This window comes from Coccidioides immitis (assembly GCF_000149335.2).
Source record: "Coccidioides immitis RS genomic scaffold supercont3.1, whole genome shotgun sequence".
Taxonomy (NCBI): domain Eukaryota; kingdom Fungi; phylum Ascomycota; class Eurotiomycetes; order Onygenales; family Onygenaceae; genus Coccidioides; species Coccidioides immitis.
This window is the reverse complement of record NW_004504310.1, coordinates 4,060,739-4,078,956: the sequence shown is the minus strand read 5'-3', so window position 1 is coordinate 4,078,956 and position 18,218 is coordinate 4,060,739. Positions and strand designations below refer to the sequence as shown.

The window sequence follows — 18,218 nt, the reverse complement described above, 5'->3', positions numbered from 1 at the left end:
ACCATGGAATAAAAACAAACTGTAAATGATAAGCTCGTCATACACAGGTCAAATTATAGTCTAATCCAGATTGATTTTGTCTAAGGTACATTTGCTCTGTAGCTAATAATCTACCGAAAGGGAAATGGGTACGTAAGGAACACATGGAACGTAAACGCTATTTGCGTCTCCCATGATAAACGTTACTATGTTATATCTTTGCACCTTGGGCTCTCTCAACTATCTTCTTCTCCAAAGCCCTTAGTTCAGCCCGTTTGATCTTCCCGCTTATTGTCTTGGGCAAAAATCCCGGTTCTACGAACTGGATACGCCGGGGATACTTGTATGGAGCGGTCTCTGCCTTGCAGAAGTCTTGTAATTCGGCAATAAGAGCAGCGGAATCACGAGATTTGTATTCGTCTTGTAAGACGATGAAAGCTTTCACAACTTCAACGCGGGCAGCGTCTGGGGAAGCTACGACAGCAGATTCCACTACGGCCGGGTGTTTCTTGAGTACAGACTCAACTTCGAAGGGGCCTGTTGTGACCTGAGTTTAGCATGCCATAAACCCGCGAGAAATTTCGCGCTTGAAGACGTGGGATAATGGGGGAGGATGTTCACTAACCAATTCTGTAGCCTGAGGAGTTTATAACGTCGTCAGAACGACCGACAAACCAGAGATACCCCTCGTCATCTCTGTACGCTCTATCACCAGTTAAATACCATGATCGACCCTTTCCTTGGCGGGTAGGTCGCAAAACAGTGCCGTCAGGTTTCAAGTAGCCTGAAAAGATATTGAGGGTCTGAAATCCTTCTGGAGTCGTAGTGGCGATAGCAATTTCACCTTCCTCTTCAGCAGGCGATTCTTCGCCCTCTGGGGTGATAACCGTTAATGGGACGCCGGGTAGAGGTTTGCCCATTGAGCCGAATTTAACCTTGTTGCCTTTAATATTGCCGCAAACTAGCGTCGTCTCTGTTTGTCCATATCCATCTCGAATTTCGAGCCCACACATTTCTTTCCAAGTCCGAATGACTTGGTCGTTGAGCGGCTCACCCGCACCGACGCAATGCTCAAGCCTCATGGGTGGATTTCTGCGGAAGTATTCCTGTCGTGAAGGTAGCACAAATTGGCGATACGCGGTTGGGGGAGCACATAGGGTGGTGATAGGATAGTTATGGAGATTGTCTAATGTTTGTTCTGCGCTGAATGGGCCGACAGTCTCTTGAACAAAGAGGGCCGCTCCGCAATTCCAGGCACCAAACCAGGCCCAAGCTGCTTTCGCCCAGCCTGCATGTAACGCAATCCTAGGTTAGCATCGGAGCATCAAACATGTCGAAATAAAAGCTAGTTTACAACAGTTGATACTTACCCTGCTCTGACAAATTCCAATAAAGCTTCCCGGGCTCCAAATCCAGCCATAGACGTCCGGTCAACACATGGGCTTTTGGTCACGTAATGTTAGTCGCCGAGCTAGATACCACACGTGCATACCCGCTGCTCACCTAAAGGATATGAGACTTGGTTGTGAAGCACCATCTTTGGCATTCCCGTTGTTCCTGAGGTAAAATAGATCATTGATGGGTCCGACCATTTAGTCTTGCGGCCATCGCCACGGAATAGGAATTCCTCCGGGAATTTGTCCAATTCAGAGGAATATTGCAGGGTATCTTTGAGGGGAGCCCCAGCAGCTTGCAGGGCAAGTCGGACGTTTGGGCAATTTTTGCGCACTGAATTAAATTTCTCTAAGCTCACACTGTCGCCAACGAAGACCGTGGCTCCTGATGCCTGGGCTCGGTATTCGATATCATGGGCGACTGCCAAAGTTGTGCATGGGCAGACAACACCACCGAGACGTATTACTGCAGTAGCAACCTCCCACCTGGAGCAATTCGTTAACATCCATCAGCTTCGCAGAAACTCAGAAACACCCCAAATCAAAGGAAATGTTTTCCCGCTGAGGCCTCTTACTATTCTGGATTCGGTGACCGGATAGTGCTTACCAAGCTGGCACGCGTGGAAGGATAATGATCACTCTATCCCCTTTTTTAACACCAAGACGCGCGAGAAGCCCAGCGGCACGGTGGGAGCGTTTCGAGAAATAGGCATAATCGAGAGACAGGGGATTCCGACCGTTTTGATCAACCCAGAGCAGCGCCTGCGGTGAAGGGGTTTCTGCGGCCCATTTGTCAACAACGTCAACGGCGAAATTGAAGTGCTCCGGGCACTGGGGCATTTCTTCGGGGATTCGCGCCATGGTTCTTCGTCCAGCTCGATCAACAGGGGGACTGTAGGAGCTCCTGTCTTCGTTCAGCTTGACCTACTTATGACTGCGTCGTTGGAATCGGAGCTGAGCAAGGATCATGTACGGAGCAGCGGAGCAGCGGAGGTCCGGCTTGAACCTCTTGCGTCGTTAAATAGCTATCCTTGGGGGACGAAGTGGTCAAGGGTTCCCCAACCAACTAGCTGCTGCTGACTGGCCAGTGAAAGAGCTTCAGGCATTTTGTTTGGAGCTTAACGCTTGGCCTCTCCCAGCCATTGACCTATCTTACCCCCAAAAGTCGTAGTGTGGGGTGTCGATTTAGACGTCTTTTGTCTGGGGCGGCCCCCTTACGGTTGGAGAACAGCGCGGGGTCGGATGTCTATCCAGAGGCATTGCCGATATCGATAAACTCTTCCCCAGAGCCGAGTCGGGCGGGGACTCCCCAGGGTCTCACGTGAGTCTGCCGTCTGGCCGCTCTCGAATGCCGGCCAGCGGGCTAAAGACGCCCATCTTTGACGGCGTGCATCTTGATTTCAGGCGGTAATAAAATAATATGCATGATTTATGCCCAGCAGGACTACTCCATACGAAGTAACGGGGAACTTAGAGAAGGTCTATTTTTAAATTTTTACGATAATCCCACCGTCATCAAGGAGCACATTCGAAAATACAGAGTCAAGGTGACATATGTCAAGATGAAACATCCCGCTCTCACATGCTCAACGGTGTATGAATCTGGAGTTAGTATGCTCTTGTAGCTCCATGGTTTTGGGCAGTTGACTGCTATTATTGTCATGATGACAAAGTCTTTTGGTGCAAACCTTCCTGTTGATAGCCTTTCTTGTACGGAGTACGGAGTATACCAACCTACTATGGAGATCATGCAAAACACCAACTGTATCACAGTTTAAGAGAAGAGCAAGTCTCTAAGTCCAAATATATTCTATAATTTGTACTGCCAGTTCAAGAGTCAACAATATCAGTTCTCCCGAGCGACGGGATCCCTGCTTCGCCCCGAACACTCCAACATCGGGTATGCAATGTTTCTGACCATCCTCAAGGCGCTGGAGGCACTTAAGATATGTGTAAATAAGCTGGTAAAAATGTTCATTGTGGGCATCGAAGGCAATAGGGCGCTCCAATAATATGCCTTAACCGGCACTTTAAATTTCGCAGAAATTCAGTGACCCCATGGATATGGACGCCGAACCACCTGGATCATCAGGAGGATAAAAGTTTTGAAGAGTAAAAAGGAAAAAGGAAATTCCACATGTCAATTTACCGTCGCAATAATTTTAATACTGATGGCCTGTCGTCTCTTGAACCTTCATGGTACCAAGCTCTGGGGGAGTGAACCCTGAGATGTAACCTTACCCGTGGAAGCGTAGAACTTGCTGCGATTCGCTGCATATTTTTAAGGATCGACACAAATGTCATCGCCTACGTGCGTTTCCGCTTTACGCATGGCATCCAAGGCATAGAATCAGATCTCGTACCCCATAAAATCATTTGTATGTACTCCGTATAGAGTACTCGGAACTTCGTACATACATGCGAACATACATATACCAGCCATCAAGTTTTCTGTACAATGTGGCGATCGCCTCATTTCCACGAAGACAGATCTCTAAGTACTTCGTTTCGATATCGACTGCAGTAACTTCAGCATGGTCCCATTGTCAGGGATAGGAGCGGGAAATATCATCGATATTGACCTGAGCTCGCAGGTGGCAATAAACGAGGGATCATCCCAATCACGGGAGACCCTCAGTCAGACACCTGTCACAGAAAATTTGGACCCGAGGAATTCTCATGAAAACAACTGTCCTGCAGCTTTGTAGCCCCTTCGACCGTATTTAAAATGTGATTGGCTCCTTGCACAAGGGCGGCTTTTGCGTTTGCGAGCTGGTCCTCTGCACTGTGTAACCTGGTTCCAAGGCCGGCATCCGTCGGACATCGCCTGGCGCCCGATAGGTACGAAATACCTTTGACCATATTTCATGCTTGAGCAATTCTCGGGAAAAAGCTTTTTTCTCCAGATCCTCCCGTCAGTTTGGCTTTGGATCCCGGTGTTGCGTAACAACGTATGAGGGGTTCAGCCACCCGCAGCTAGCAAACACTTATTTATTCCACTTGTTTCGCAGTTTCCAAGTGCCTGACATTCTCGTGCGAACCGAGTTAGCTGGCCCGAGCCAAGCTTCCAACCTCTCGGATATTCAACAAATTCCCCAGGTGCAAACTACATTCAACACAGTTGCACCACAATGGAAAATTCCAAAACCTTTTCAGTTAATCAGCGATGGAAGAGCGAAGAAGCAGTATCAGCGCGTACACCGGACCCTGCTGCTCATCAGCATCAGGACGCGAATCAAAGGCCGCCTGGAATAGAAAAGGAAATATATTCCAAGGAATTGGAATATGGCACTGGATCAAGTGATCAAAAATTCGAAGAGAGCCATACGGGTGGCCCGGCGGAGGGAGGAAGATTCAAAACATGGTGTCGCCGATATCAAATGTATATCCGTACTGGGAAATATTTGATCATTTGGCTCTTGTTCACTGGGTAAGTCCACTGTCTAGCTTGGTGGGGGGGAATTAGCACATTAGACTTCATGGGATGTTATCTCAGGAGAATGGACTGTTTCCCTTCGACTCCTGAAATTGGCGATACGTTCCTAGGTATTGTTGGATTAAAAAAAAAAAAAAAAAAAGAAAAAAGAAAAAAGAAAAACGAAACTAACTTAGAGGTATCTCAGCTGGTGGATCGCCGGGCTTATTCTCCGCCGAAAAGACCTGGGTTGGGTAGTCCCATTCCTCGTTTACCTTTGCATTACTCTGCGCATTTTGTTTTTCTATGTCCCGATATCCATAATTACCAGGTCGATGCATTGGATATGGAGAAATACCGCCCGCCGTTTCGTTCCGATGATTCCAGAAAAATATCAGACTTTGGCCGGCGCGGCGTTGGTCGTTGCGGTCATCCTCATAGGCGCGTTTGCCTCGCCAGAAGCAGCTGACAATACCCGCGAAAACCGTGCAGTTAGCTTATTCGGGTTGGCCGTGTTATTGGGGGGTCTGTGGATAACGTCCAAAGACCGCAAGAGAATAGTATGGAGGACCGTCATTGTCGGCATGCTAGTCCAATTCATTATGGCATTATTCGTTCTGCGCACCAGAGTTGGGTACGATATATTCAACTTCATCGCCATGCGTGCCACTGACCTTCTTGCCTTCGCTGGAAAAGGAACCGAATTCTTGACCAGCGGAGAGGTTCTCAAACTTCCCTGGTTTCTCATTACCGTGGTGCCGGCGATCATTTTCTTCGTATCTCTAGTCCAACTTTTGTATTACATCAACTTTATCCAGTGGTTCATTGGAAAATTCGCCGTTTTCTTCTTCTGGTCCATGCGGGTGTCGGGCGCGGAAGCTGTTGTTGCAGCTGCATCACCATTCATTGGCCAAGGCGAATCGGTCATGTTGATTCGGCCATTTATCAATTATCTCACTATGGCTGAAATCCATCAGGTGATGTGTTCTGGGTTTGCAACGATCGCTGGAAGCGTGTTTGTCGCATACGTGGCCCTCGGTGTGAATCCCCAGGCGCTGATTTCATCTTGTGTTATGAGCATACCTGCATCACTCGCAGTATCAAAAATGAGGTACCCTGAGAAGGAAGAAACATTGACGGCAGGCCGCGTCATAATACCGGAAGACGAGGGCAACAAACCGGTAAATGCACTACATGCGTTTGCCGCGGGGGCCTGGTTAGGGTTAAAGATTGCAGCTATGATCGCTGCCACATTGCTATGCATCATCTCCCTTATTGGACTCGCCAATGGGCTATTGACTTGGTGGGGTCGTTACCTTAACATCAATGATCCGCCGCTCACCGTCGAACTCGTTGTCGGATACTTATGCTACCCGGTCGCTTTTCTACTCGGTGTCCCACGCAATGGCGATATCCTGAAAGTAGCCCGTCTAATTGGGTTAAAGCTCATTGCAGTAAGGTCCTGAAACCCGTAGTCTTCTCTTTCACTGACATGGGAGCCAGAATGAGTTTGTGGCGTATCGTGCTCTCCAAACCCAGGCGGAATATGCGACGCTTTCGCCCCGTTCCCGCCTTATTGCCACTTACGCACTCTGCGGTTTTGCGAACATCGGTTCTCTAGGGAACCAGGTTGGCGTCTTATCTCAGCTGGCTCCTGATCGGACGGCTGATGTGACGCGGGTCGCCGTGAGTGCCCTGATAACGGGGGCGCTGAGCACTTTGAGCAGTGCAAGCATCGCAGGATTACTCGTCACTGACGAGAGATAACCAACAATGCATATCGGAATGCAGGACCTGGCTCAAGCGTCGATTTGCTTTTCAATGTTTCATGTCAGTGTAGCAGCAAGTCCTCTTCAAAAATAGTCTTCGCGCCCCATGCGTTGATATTCCTTGCGAAGCAAGATATATAAATGCAGTCGCTTGGCCCATTTCCAAAGTGCATCCGCTAGGGCTATAATTCTAATCGGATGCAAATCAAGTCCTCCAAAGTGCACCGATTCTTAGCCGTGTTCTCAGGGTAGATTACTGAGCGAAGCAACATTGAGCGTCTGGTTCACCCAATGTGAGTTTGTTTTATAGGCGATAACCTCCCATTTACCTATGTCGAGGGGAGTTTCCGGGACAGAATTCATCATCAAGCACCGGTAGCCAGCGACCTCGATGTTGGCATGGGGCACTGGATCTTGCAACCGGAACGGGAATTCGCGGGTATGCAGTCAACCAGCGTCACAAGAGGAAATATAAATCAAAATTCAACCCAGTTAAAGTTCAATCCGCTCAAGTAACATGACGACGACTGGATCTCAAAAGACATTTCATTAACAATAGCAGTTCAACTCCTCCATAAATCATGTCCTCTAATGCTCTGACTCATAGGGAGGCTTGGCGTGAAGTCGAGCAGGCAAAAAGGGGCCCACTTCTAACCCGCGCCAAGCTGCCCTGGGGAAATCCCCCCAGTCATGCCACAAGGAGCACTATGCAATATCAGCCTCAATTATCGTGCATATCACAGTTATATGTACGACAGCAGGGGACGTTGTCGGGTTGAACTTACGCATGTATTTGAAGGAATGCAAGGCACAATTCACCATCTGTTTAAGGAACAGAACATCACTCACACGATACCAACCCACTCTGAAGTTCATGGAATATCCCCCTTAGTTTCTTCGTAGAGCAGAATAGCATTAAGCATCGGATAAGTCTCCAAAGTAATACTTATCACATTTGCTTAGTGTTTGAGAGACTAACGAAAAAAAGGCTTCTGACTCCTGTCTTGCCATGATCCAAGCTAATATGTTGTGCTATCAAGTAAGGAATGTGCAGCCGTCATGTGGTAGGTTTGGAAGGAAACGCAAAAGAACATCGTGCCACCAAAAATGGATATTCAAAGCTATAACCAAGCCTTATGCAAAATTCGAATCCAATAAAAGAGAAGCCAAAGTCCGACATGCCAGGCAAACTCCGTCATAGGGCTGATTGAGGACCTTGGACAACCCCGAAGGCCTCTCGCCCGGCCGCTTGGAAGCACTCGAAACGCCAAAAGAAAATGTAAAGCCCTGCCCTATGCACATATCATCATATGATCGTCGTCTTTATTGGAACTATTCAATGTCCTCAATATCGCGATGTCGAGCGAGCACATGCTTCTTAAACTCATCTGGATTCGTATCCCACAACTCGGCAGCCTGACCATTCAGCGGGCTCGCACTGTATCCAAGCGAATAGTGTCAGCCGCGAATGCATCTAGACAGTTCGGATCGATAAAGACACCACACTTACTTATTAGGTTCACCCAGCAGGCTTTGGAGACTTAGCAGAACACTCTGTACGTTATACACGGCACTCCACTTTTCCTTGAGAATATCAAGGCAAATACGGCCAGAGAAGTCGACGTTTGGATGGTATATAGGGGTTTTGAATAAGACGGTGGGAGGCGCATAGGGATAGTTTGTTGGGAAGCCAAAGGAGAGCTTGAAGACCAGATTCTCATATGGGGTATCCTCTGGACCGTTGATGGTAGCCGTCCAAGAAAGCAAGTTTCCGTCTGCATCGGGGAAAGCCGAGATTCCTGGCGAAGGGGACGTCATAAGCTGCATAAGCTCGCTTTGCAGTCTGATGGAGGTAGACTGTGTCAGTTAACCATGCGAAGAACGTATTCCCTAAAGAAAGGGAAATACGGCTGGAAACTTACCTTTTTGTGACGGTTTGGGCTTCGGCCTTGATGGCCGCAGGATTCAGCTTCGAAGTTTCTTGCACCGAAGGGGCATCCGGAGCCGCATTCTGAGAATCCTCGAGAGAATAATCCATCTTAATCCCAAACAATAAGCTCTCCAAACTGTATGAGAGCGAACGATGGGGTTTGGGGTCCTCGGTACGCGACCTTCAAACGGCGCTGCTTGTTTTTGGAGAATTGAGTTGCACCTTGAGAGGACAGTTTCCTTGCTTCGTACGAGACTAAAAGGGTTGAAGAGCAGAAAGAAGGCACTTTAAATTTCTCAAAAGCTCGACCGCCAGAGAGTAGGAGATACGATCCTGGAGCACAAGGGACAGAACAGAAAAGAGAATCCCGGGATGTTTGTTTACCTGGCAACCAGCTGGCACCCGCTAGCGTGATCCGGCGAGGCCCACTCGTTAGTTATCGATAAGCCCGAGCGCGGGATCCCAAGGCAACGCTCCCAGCCAGTCAAGGGGATACGATCACGACCAAGATGAAACGCACGCGTCGTGCTCAACGTTCAGTCTGACCGACATGTCAGGCCCAACATTTCCAAGAAGGTCTGATTTGCAATTTCTGGAGCGCATGGATTCACATGCCCTCAATTGACTCCCTCGTTACCCCTCACGATCAAAACGCCGCCTGCCTTCGGAGCGAGGGTCGTGGTTAACTGGCACGCTGCATCTAAACGTACCCTTCAAAGCCGGCACCAAATTGCCCCTGATGAAACACTCCCAGCTGGCCCCGCTTCCGGAGGACCTGCCCTTTCGCATTGTCTCAAAGACGATCGGGCAGGGTGCTTATGCCTGGTAACTTCCTCCCCCGATGGCCTTTACTCCCGCGTTCTGCCGAGATATTGACTGATCACATCGCTCCCAGTATCAAAAAGGCATGTCCCCTTCAGAACGATACCCCGCTCTTTGCTGTCAAGTTCATCCACAAGGATTATGCTGCTCGTCATGGGCGCATTACCTCAAAGCAACTTCAAATGGAGGTGGCTCTCCACAAACACGTGGGACTGCATAATAACATCATTGCATTCTATAACACGGACGAAAATGAAACGTGGCGATGGATAGCGATGGAACTGGCAGAGGGCGGTGATCTATTTGACAAAATTGAGGCTGATGAGGGGGTGGGGGAAGACATTGCTCATGTATACTTCGCACAGCTCATCAATGCCGTTGGATTTATGCACTCCAAAGGGGTAGGACATCGGGACATCAAGCCCGAGAATATTTTATTGTCTTCTGATGGAAATTTAAAAATTGCCGATTTTGGGCTGGCGACGCTCTTCGAATACAATGGCAAAATGAAAATGAGTACTACACTCTGCGGAAGCCCTCCGTATATCGCTCCGGAGGTGGTTCAATGCAGTAATCGCGGGCAATCAAGAGGAGGAGGGTACAGGGCGGACTTGGCGGACATCTGGTCTTGCGGAGTTGTGCTCTTCGTTTTGTTGGTTGGAAACACTCCTTGGGACAGTCCCACGGACGAAAGTTATGAATATTGTGAATATGTCAAGGCAAATGCAAAACCGGAGGATGAGCTCTGGCAGCGTCTCCCAGTTGCCGTACTGTCACTGCTTCGTGGCATGATGAAGATTGATTCATCCAAAAGATTCTCCATGCAGGACGTACGGCGCCATCCATGGTTTACGAAACAGAACAAGTATCTTTCTTCTGACGGCAGACTCATTAATCCGGTCAATATGGCCACGACAATGTTCGAGTCATTGCACATAGACTTTAACCAAGACCCTCTCTCTTTCTGTCAGAACACACCTTCCAGCAATCCAGACGTGATGCTCGATGACCAGCCACACGATGGCATAAAGCCAAGATTTTCTTCTACCCAACCTGAAGCCCTAACGGACGACATGCTAATTGACTGGGATGGCCCGCCACGCTTAACGACGAGCTTCCAATCCGCTTCGCAGCCCAAAACACTGCGAAACCCTGCGGACAATGGTATGTTGGCGGATCGCCTCATGGATGAACCATCCATGTCACAATTTTCTGCGACGCCGTCGGTGCCACCCAGTCGGACCCAAAATGCCGGAAAATTCCAAGACATCATTCCCTGTTCGGGTCTTACAAGATTCTTCTCGAACTGGCCTCTCAGCCTTCTCGTACCTCGCGTGTGCGAAGCTCTTCAGCTGATCCATGTCCCAGCCTCGCCTAAATCATCCGAAACCTCTGTCGTTATCCGCATTCGCACGAATGACGATAGGAAATGCCCCATAAGTGGAAATATCATTGTTGAGGTCATTGCGGAAGGAATTGCAGAGGTCGAATTTGTCAAAGTTAAAGGTGATCCTCTTGAATGGAGGCGCTTCTTTAAGAAGATTACAGTGCTATGTAAAGATGCAGTTTTGAGACCTGACAATTGAATATACCCTGCTAAATTGCGCTAAATCTCGTCTGTATTCTATAAGTTCATGGTAATGAAATATGGTAAGTGGAAATACGTATCAGCCATGCCTTTCCTCCCTTTTGATGAATTCTAGAGTCGTTACGAAACGCCATGTTGAAAGTCAACGTTTCACTGACAAAACCTCAAACTCGATTTCGATGAAGCACAACCGGTAAAGTAGGGTAATGAGCCGAGCTGTGGAATCTCATCAGAGAAGGGCTCGGGAGCCATCTAATGATACTCATCGTCACTTAAATTGCCTAATTCTCCCTAGAAGTACCTTTACAAAGTTTGAACCCATCGTTATTGTTTCCCGACTCCGATGACCAAGCGATCCTGAAGTCGACATACGGATTGCATGAATCCGAAGATTCGCTGTATATGATGGAAAATTGTTGGAGGAAGTCAAGGAACGGAACCAGTTGCGTTTTCCCAAGAGTCACAACAAGAACGCCATCGATAACGGCTAGCGACCGCCGAGTGTCTATATCGATATATTGGATTCTGGTTTTATGTCGGGTGATTATCGGGAATTTGAGATCAGAACTTGGTATGGACAAGGATGAGAAACTGGAATCGTATGTGTTCGGAGAGCTATGAGGCGTCCGTCATGGGACTAGTACTGGTTCGAAAGCCGTGTCGCCGCACGAGGAAGCTGTACCTCGAGAAGTAGTCATCATCACAATCAATATTTATCTGCTGCGGGAGCAACCTCCGTGTATTTCCACATCACTGATTTATTTCATCCTGTAAATTTTGATTTTGCCATATAGGTCTCGCAGCAGCGGAAATTTGCCTTACGGAGAATGCCCTAAGACGCCGTGACTCAGCCAGTAACCAAGCACAAGCTCATCACAATCATATATTTATATTTCTGACAATTCTCTTATTATTTCCTTGGCGGTCAGAACCCTCTGGCCTGTATTTAGCGTCCTGTTCTTCTCCAAAATGCTAACGTGCGTATCGGCGGCATTTCTATTGGTAGGGACCACAATATAGGTTATAACTCCTTGGGTCGGTATTTGGCTTCTTCAAGTGTAAATAGTTGTAGTAAGCCATTGTTGTCAGTCGCGTATTGGAGATATGGTTTGAATTGGCTGTGGCGCGGAGCGATGGTTGATGAAAAGATATGGGTGATCAAGTAAGGATCAAACAAGCTGTTTGCATATAGAGGTTCAAATAGGCGAAATCCGAGAGGGGATGATAGATTTTATAGCTGGACGTAGTCAGTACGTGCCGGTTTGATAGGTTTATAATATGATCCTGCGTGGGGTACTCCGTCTGTATACTTCGAAGAGTACGGGGTACTCCGTACAGAGTCCATATATACGTGATATGTCCTCGCGATTAAAGTTCACATCCTGATTAGGCATTCGACTTCGTATTCTCGTAAAGCACAGGCAAGCCTGGATGGCGCTGAAAAGGCTACGTTTTGGGCGCCAGATCTTGGTGCCCGCAACTTGGGTGAAGGGCAAAACAGGACGAAGTCGGGTTCTATTTTAGATCCAACTATTTCAGAGATAGAGGAGCCTCGATCCTAACCCTTGTACGTAGCAGTTCTATAAAACTGGATGTCTTTATGGGAAAATTCAACCCTGCATTGCGCCAAATGGTATTGCCGGATGAAATCCAAGGGTTGCAAACATCTTGTTGGGTTTCGGCTGGTTATAGTCGGAGATATCTATGGAAATTGCTCAGAGGGAAGGAAAAGTGTTCACTGGCAGCCACTTTCATATAGGCAACTTCGACAAAAAGAATTGGTAGCAATATAATTCGGTACTCCGTACTCCCCAACCAGCCCGGTTATATTACGACGGTGAATGTTTGCAAAGGGGAAGGTTTGCAGCGTTTGCAGCCAAAAAACCAATGGACTTTAACTGCTTATGGATGAGCGGTGCGTCATTGAAGTGATGCAACTTAATGTAGCTAGTGACGCCACAGGCGGCTTGACCCTGGCGGGCCGTTTTGGCTAAATTCGGCTTTATCTCCCTGCTGAGCCACGAAACGAGCCGCAAGCAACGCATAACTAACCAGTGACAGGATCCGGCTACTGGCAATCATGGACAAGCTACCGGCCGAATTGATTTTAAATATCACCAGCTGTATGGCAATCCTCCACTGGTTAAAACATCAAGCTGATAAATTCTGGCAGACCTTGCACCCAAACATCTCCTCAACTTACAGCTTGTCTCAAAGGCCTTTCTCACTTTCGGCCGGGACGATCTACTGTGGCGGTCCCTTTTGTATGAGTCTGCTTGGCGCGATGCCAACCCTTCTATGTACAATGCCCACAGGGCGCAGGTTAATGGGTATGGGCCTTTCTGCTTTCAGATCTGAGACGATCCTTATGCTTTCCGCTGTTTTAATAGGCTTGATCATCATGCGACACGTGCAGATCCATCCACAGACTCGCACGACCCGATATATGGGAAGGAGGGTATCGACTGGTATTCTGAGTACATGACGCGAAATTCACCGATTTCGATTCGATGGCTACAACAGCCAAACTCAAAGGCACTTCACGTTGTCTGCAACCGCGAGATCAAGGGCATGGGGTTGCTGAAGCGCTCCGCTTATGCTGAGTCGAGGAGAGTGGTAGCTCCGCTAGACAACGGCTCAGTTTGCGTTTGGGATATCAGCCAACAAAAACCTGGCGAGCCGACTGCTTCCTGGGGCCAGGTCGTTAACACAAGCAAGCGCGGCATCCTATTTCATGACCATTCGGGGCGAACTGGAACCTCGGCGAGAAAGCATGTCAACGAATTCTTGGGGGGTGGGAATTGCGTGAACGTTGACTCGCCCCGTTCTAGGGTGTATATCGCAGTTGGAAACTGTGTAACTGAAGTAGACCTTGCAGCTCTACAAGTAGTGTCAACACACAACTACCCACACTGCGTCTCCTCTCTTTCACAGCGGCAGGTTGATTACGATGCTCCAATTACGGTCGCTACGACCAAGGATCTCTATATATACGACCCCAGGTGCCCGGCCAAACCCGGTGCTCTTGACCATACTACGACTGTCCAAGGCCTCACAGCTGAGCTTGCTGCTCTCGACGTGAAGCTCTTGTGCCCTCTCCCGCCACGCAACAGCGGCTCTGCCTCTTTGCCAAAACCAATGGCTCTTTCGGTCCTTCATCCTCCCCTGCCGGATATCAATACAATCTTTGTAGCTGGCCGGTTCCCTAGCATCCTCCAGTATGACCGGAGGTTCTTTCCAGCTATCCAGGATACAATCTATTCCGGAGCACGGTTGAGCGCCTTGACAACTGTTCCAGAGGTTTTTCATCTCAGTCTCGGTCGCGCTTGGCAAAATCATCGCGGATTGGTTGCCTGTGGTGAGTATAATGGAAAGGGCTCCCTCGAAATATACGGATTCTCGAACGAATCTTCCGCGTCCACCTTTTGGGATGCAGGACCAACTACTATTGATAAATCTACGGTGTATCAGAACCGCCAATCAACCTCGGCTTCGAAAGTATTGTCAGTTGCAACCCATGGCGCAAAACTCGTCTATTCTGATGCAAATGGGAATGTTCGTTGGGTTGAACGAGATGGTAAGACTCCGATAAGAGCATGGAACATCAACCACGACCCTCAATCCCGCGGTGGTAGAGAAGGTGTAGGGCGAAGGGATCTGGAGGACTCGGGTGACATAATTCCAGAGACCATTCCACCAGTTCTCCGTGTTCTTATAGGCGAGCGCGGACGCAGTGACTTCATTCGCCAGTTACTACCAACCGGTGGTGATCTCTCAGAAGATGAGATACTTGTTTGGACGGGAAGCCGAGTTGGTAGTCTTGGGTTTTATCCGCATCCGACCTACTGCCCTAAGGAGGACAACGACCGTCGGGGTCCGGAAGACCTTGATACAGAAAGGATGGAAAGAGAATACATGGAAACTCTCGAGCGGTCAATGCGCTCTCAGGCGCATGATCTCAATCGGCTAGTGGCCGAGATGCCATCGACTATCCGATAGCGGAAGCCGTATGTTAGGTAGGATGATCCGATTATCTGAAGGATCGAGTGCTTCCCTACCGCGCAAGTGTTCCTTTCAGCCCAATTTTGTGGCCTGTCGCTCCCGTGGGGGGACTCCAGTGAGCGAATAGTTTAATGTATAATGTCCCTTGAAAACAGAGCTACGCCTCGGGTGCCCAATGCTCTGAGAGCGCTCTTCATTTTTAACTGAGTCTTAAATGCTCCTTGCATGGATTTTATGTGTTGTACCGTACGCGATTCAGATATTTAGATAATGTTTAAATTCACACGACATCGGACGCCTGTTTACAAGAACACCGAGTTCGGAAAGCAGACTTTTTGACATGATCCATATTTTTCAGGTGCTCCACGAAGGGGAAGTCTCCCAATAAAGCAATGCTCATGATGCCGATAAGCTAGCATGGATCTGCATCTCTCCGTATATTTTCCGGAGCTTAATCTGCCCGGGGGTGTGCGTGTGTGACTAAAAAATCACATCCGCATGTGTTCCCGGCTTCCGCTCGCCTTGGGGCATCCCGCCACTCCGAGGTCAAAGTTTCCTCCCCGGGGTTGACAAGAACCAGTCATCCAAGACAAATCTTACCACGGATATACCTGTATGTGAACAGAACCTCTCTTTCTTTGCTTCTTTGGATACCCTTCGTAGATTATTGTATATATTTTGCCTTATTGCTTGCTTCTCCGAGTCGTGACCGTTCTGCGACCCGTTCGGCGTTCGCATCTGATCCCACCCCGCCTCCGCCTATTGACCGCTTCGCAATCCCTCTGACAATTCTCCTCCCGCTTTACACAATGCCGTCCGCAATAACAGACGAAGGTCTGAAGTTCAATACAATTGAAGAGACTATAGAAGCATTCAGTAAGTTCTCGTGTGACAACCATATCTGCTTGGCATGCTTCGTTTCATTGCTGGCTTTTCCGGAGCCCGCGACCTCATCCATTAGCCGAGCACGCTAACATGTCGTTCCCGGGGTATGAATAGGAAATGGAGAATTCATCGTTGTGTTGGATTCTCAGAACCGGGAGAATGAAGGGGACTTGATCATCGCCGCCGATGCGGTCACACCCGCAAAAATGGCGTTCATGATCCGCTACACAAGGTATTATTTTCTCTCAAAACAGAAATCTACTTCCGGGTTTCGCTCTGGTTCTAACGCTTTCGGTCTGATTATGCAGCGGTTATATCTGCGCCCCAATTCTCCCCGAGCTTGCTGCTTCTCTCGATCTTCCGCAAATGGTGACGGACAGCACAGACCCTAACCGGACCGCATACACAATCTCAATCGACTCAAACGACCCCTCCGTTTCGACTGGAATATCTGCCCGTGATCGCTCTCTCACCTGCCGTAACCTTGCCTCCCCAGACGTCAAACCCACCGATTTCCGGCGGCCAGGACATATTCTTCCGCTCCGCGCTCGACCCGGTGGTGTTCGTGAACGTAATGGCCACACTGAAGCGACGATAGATTTCTGCAGATTGGCTGGAAAGCGAGAGGTTGGCGTGATCTGTGAGCTTGTGGAAGATGGTGACGAGGTTGCTCCCAATGTTGCAGAGAGGACGGATTGTTCGATGATGAGAAGAGATGGGTGTCTGAGATTTGGGAAGAGATGGGGGCTGAAAGTTTGCACGATTGAGGATTTAGTGGACTACTTGGAGAAGACGGAAGGATCGCTTCCTACACTAAACGGGAAGCATTGAAATGAATTGGCATTGTTTTTACATGACTTTCGGGAGAAAAACGCCAATATCCTTGTGAAGCCGTTTCTCGAGTTACTGGGGACTTTGTGATAGGTTTTGGATGTCCTGGTTTGGAGCATGTTTCAGAACAGCAATGTAAATACCAGTGTAATTCAATAAATAGAGAAATCAATTGGAATATGCGGAGTAGTCTCAATGCATTCTATGTTGCCAGATGCCTTCAAGCAAGCAATCCCCAATTCGCTGTCAGCGGTGTGACATATAGCCCGATACATCTTGCCCGGAAGTATAATTTAAGAAATGATATAGCGGAATCCAACCATAAGTCCATAAACTCCGGTCCATGCAAAACTTCGAGGATACCTAGCTAAAGGCACCTCCGTCAAATCTTACATCTCGCACCAAGATAATAAGCCAATCCATTGGCATGATGATCTCGTGTCATCTTTTTAAATGCGAATAGTCTCGCAGAATTCCAGCCATATGGGTGTTGGTGGTCTTGCCACTTCTTCGCGGCTTCTTAACCTTTTTCTGCTCGATCTTCGGCCGTTGCTTCACAGGCTTGTGCTTGCTGGTAGGCGTAATGCCAGCCTTTTCAAGCTCTTCTGCAACAGTCTGCTGATCTGGAATCTTAACCTTCTCCCAGATCTGCCGAAATTCAGAGTCGAACTGATGAATCAGGGTCGGATCATTGGCCCACACCATCCTTGGATGGTCATCTTTCTTGTTCCTCGTCACCAGGAGCTTGCCTTCCTTTTCCAGCTTGTTTATCGTTTCGACGATATTCGGCCAACCTTCTCGAAGCTCTCGCACACTCATCCCCTGAGCGGTAGGTTGTGACTGGAGTTTCTGAAGGAGTTGGTCCGCGGACCGGATGTTATGAGGAGGTCGAAAACGGAAGGTTCCCTCGCCCTTGGAACCCTGTGGGTCATAATCGACCTTGTCATGCGACTGCAAAATCCTTCGTAAGGCATGGATATAAGCCTGATCATGACCCTGGCGATGTAAAGACAGGTACGATTGGATGTCGGAGAAAGTCAGGGGAACATCTTTGCTTTTCATATGCTCGATGGCGAACACCACTTGTGTCATGATGTCCTTCCCCGTTCCCGTGTTAGCGGGTTGCGAGTAGACGATATCCGCATCTTGCCGTTTGCCATTTGTCGTAGCCGGAGCTGAGTTGGTCGAAGACGAAGCTTGAGCCGCAGAGGCCATCACAGTGCTGGCATTACCAGGTGCGCGCCGGTCTTGCGGAAGCCGACTAGCTGCAGAAATGACGCTGTTGCTGAAGGAACTAATCTGGTTCTGAAAATAAGACATGGTGGCGATTGGTTTCGGTTTCGAATGTTCGGCTTTGGTAGACGACACGACAGCTCGTCGAGGGAATCCTAGGGGGCTCCTACACCCCTCATGGCCTAATTCCAAAACTGACCAGAACGACCTGGGCAACTGATCCAAACTTGTCAACTTGAATGATGGAATAGTGATGTAAAGGCAAGCTCCGGCGTGGTGATGCGGCGCTGTCCTGCAGTTGATCCATCATCGCAGGCGTCGGGCAGTTTATCACGTGATTTGAGTGAAACTAGGACATAAGCGGCTAGTG

At 48.7% G+C, this 18,218-nt stretch overlaps 8 protein-coding genes across 8 annotated transcripts; 5 read left to right on the top strand and 3 right to left on the bottom strand.

Moving 5' to 3' along the window:
- Positions 1-144: 144 nt before the first annotated feature.
- CIMG_01663 (acyl-coenzyme A synthetase ACSM5) lies at positions 145-2,501 on the bottom strand. Its single transcript, XM_001247891.2, has 5 exons — positions 1,981-2,501; positions 1,483-1,859; positions 1,350-1,421; positions 605-1,267; positions 145-516 (listed from the first exon to the last, which is right to left on the bottom strand). Exons 1-5 carry the CDS (start codon positions 2,232-2,234, stop codon positions 191-193), a joined length of 1,692 nt encoding a protein of 563 aa, XP_001247892.1. The 5' UTR covers positions 2,235-2,501; the 3' UTR covers positions 145-190.
- Positions 2,502-4,504: 2,003 nt separating this feature from the next.
- On the top strand, positions 4,505-6,555 carry CIMG_01666 (NupC family nucleoside transporter; the record flags this gene model as incomplete). Its single annotated transcript, XM_001247894.2, has 3 exons — positions 4,505-4,803; positions 4,997-6,242; positions 6,292-6,555. The coding sequence occupies 3 exons, from the start codon at positions 4,505-4,507 to the stop codon at positions 6,553-6,555; spliced, it is 1,809 nt and encodes a 602-aa protein (XP_001247895.2).
- Positions 6,556-7,477: 922 nt separating this feature from the next.
- CIMG_01667 (ubiquitin conjugating enzyme) lies at positions 7,478-8,805 on the bottom strand. Its single transcript, XM_001247895.2, has 3 exons — positions 8,480-8,805; positions 8,068-8,400; positions 7,478-7,995 (listed from the first exon to the last, which is right to left on the bottom strand). The coding sequence occupies exons 1-3, from the start codon at positions 8,593-8,595 to the stop codon at positions 7,890-7,892; spliced, it is 555 nt and encodes a 184-aa protein (XP_001247896.1). The 5' UTR covers positions 8,596-8,805; the 3' UTR covers positions 7,478-7,889.
- A 191-nt stretch (positions 8,806-8,996) lies between these two features.
- Positions 8,997-10,895, top strand: CIMG_01668 (CAMK/CAMKL/CHK1 protein kinase; the record flags this gene model as incomplete). The annotated part of the gene is made up of 2 exons (XM_001247896.2): positions 8,997-9,312; positions 9,383-10,895. Exons 1-2 carry the CDS (start codon positions 9,227-9,229, stop codon positions 10,893-10,895), a joined length of 1,599 nt encoding a protein of 532 aa, XP_001247897.2. The 5' UTR covers positions 8,997-9,226.
- Positions 10,896-11,299: 404 nt separating this feature from the next.
- Positions 11,300-12,459, top strand: CIMG_12765 (uncharacterized protein; the record flags this gene model as incomplete). Its single annotated transcript, XM_004445711.1, has 4 exons — positions 11,300-11,496; positions 11,692-11,739; positions 11,904-12,059; positions 12,288-12,459. 4 exons carry the CDS (start codon positions 11,300-11,302, stop codon positions 12,457-12,459), a joined length of 573 nt encoding a protein of 190 aa, XP_004445768.1.
- Positions 12,460-12,977: 518 nt separating this feature from the next.
- CIMG_01669 (uncharacterized protein) lies at positions 12,978-15,222 on the top strand (the record flags this gene model as incomplete). The annotated part of the gene is made up of 3 exons (XM_001247897.2): positions 12,978-13,020; positions 13,071-13,227; positions 13,288-15,222. 3 exons carry the CDS (start codon positions 12,978-12,980, stop codon positions 14,894-14,896), a joined length of 1,809 nt encoding a protein of 602 aa, XP_001247898.1. The 3' UTR covers positions 14,897-15,222.
- A 265-nt stretch (positions 15,223-15,487) lies between these two features.
- Positions 15,488-16,804, top strand: CIMG_01670 (3,4-dihydroxy-2-butanone 4-phosphate synthase). Its single transcript, XM_001247898.2, has 3 exons — positions 15,488-15,775; positions 15,899-16,016; positions 16,093-16,804. The coding sequence occupies exons 1-3, from the start codon at positions 15,709-15,711 to the stop codon at positions 16,613-16,615; spliced, it is 708 nt and encodes a 235-aa protein (XP_001247899.1). The 5' UTR covers positions 15,488-15,708; the 3' UTR covers positions 16,616-16,804.
- On the bottom strand, positions 16,725-18,110 carry CIMG_01671 (transcription initiation factor TFIIE). Its single transcript, XM_001247899.2, has one exon. The coding sequence runs from the start codon at positions 17,933-17,935 to the stop codon at positions 17,057-17,059; it is 879 nt and encodes a 292-aa protein (XP_001247900.1). The 5' UTR covers positions 17,936-18,110; the 3' UTR covers positions 16,725-17,056.
- Between the last annotated feature and the right edge of the window lie 108 nt (positions 18,111-18,218).

Excerpts from the sequence above, each read along its gene's own strand:
- CIMG_01663 (XM_001247891.2), bottom strand. The coding sequence starts at position 2,234 with ATGGCGCGAATCCCCGAAGAAATGCCCCAGTGCCCGGAGCACTTCAAT. Across the intron at positions 1,422-1,482 it reads CCAAGTCTCATATCCTTTAG|CCCATGTGTTGACCGGACGT; the intron begins GTGAGCAGCGGG and ends CGTGACCAAAAG. Across the intron at positions 1,268-1,349 it reads TTGGAATTTGTCAGAGCAGG|GCTGGGCGAAAGCAGCTTGG; the intron begins GTAAGTATCAAC and ends CGTTACATGCAG.
- CIMG_01667 (XM_001247895.2), bottom strand. The coding sequence starts at position 8,595 with ATGGATTATTCTCTCGAGGATTCTCAGAATGCGGCTCCGGATGCCCCT. Across the intron at positions 8,401-8,479 it reads GCCCAAACCGTCACAAAAAG|ACTGCAAAGCGAGCTTATGC; the intron begins GTAAGTTTCCAG and ends TACCTCCATCAG. Across the intron at positions 7,996-8,067 it reads CTGCTGGGTGAACCTAATAA|TGCGAGCCCGCTGAATGGTC; the intron begins GTAAGTGTGGTG and ends GCTTGGATACAG.
- CIMG_01670 (XM_001247898.2), top strand. The coding sequence starts at position 15,709 with ATGCCGTCCGCAATAACAGACGAAGGTCTGAAGTTCAATACAATTGAA. Across the intron at positions 15,776-15,898 it reads AGAGACTATAGAAGCATTCA|GAAATGGAGAATTCATCGTT; the intron begins GTAAGTTCTCGT and ends GGGTATGAATAG. Across the intron at positions 16,017-16,092 it reads TTCATGATCCGCTACACAAG|CGGTTATATCTGCGCCCCAA; the intron begins GTATTATTTTCT and ends CTGATTATGCAG.
- CIMG_01671 (XM_001247899.2), bottom strand. The coding sequence starts at position 17,935 with ATGTCTTATTTTCAGAACCAGATTAGTTCCTTCAGCAACAGCGTCATT.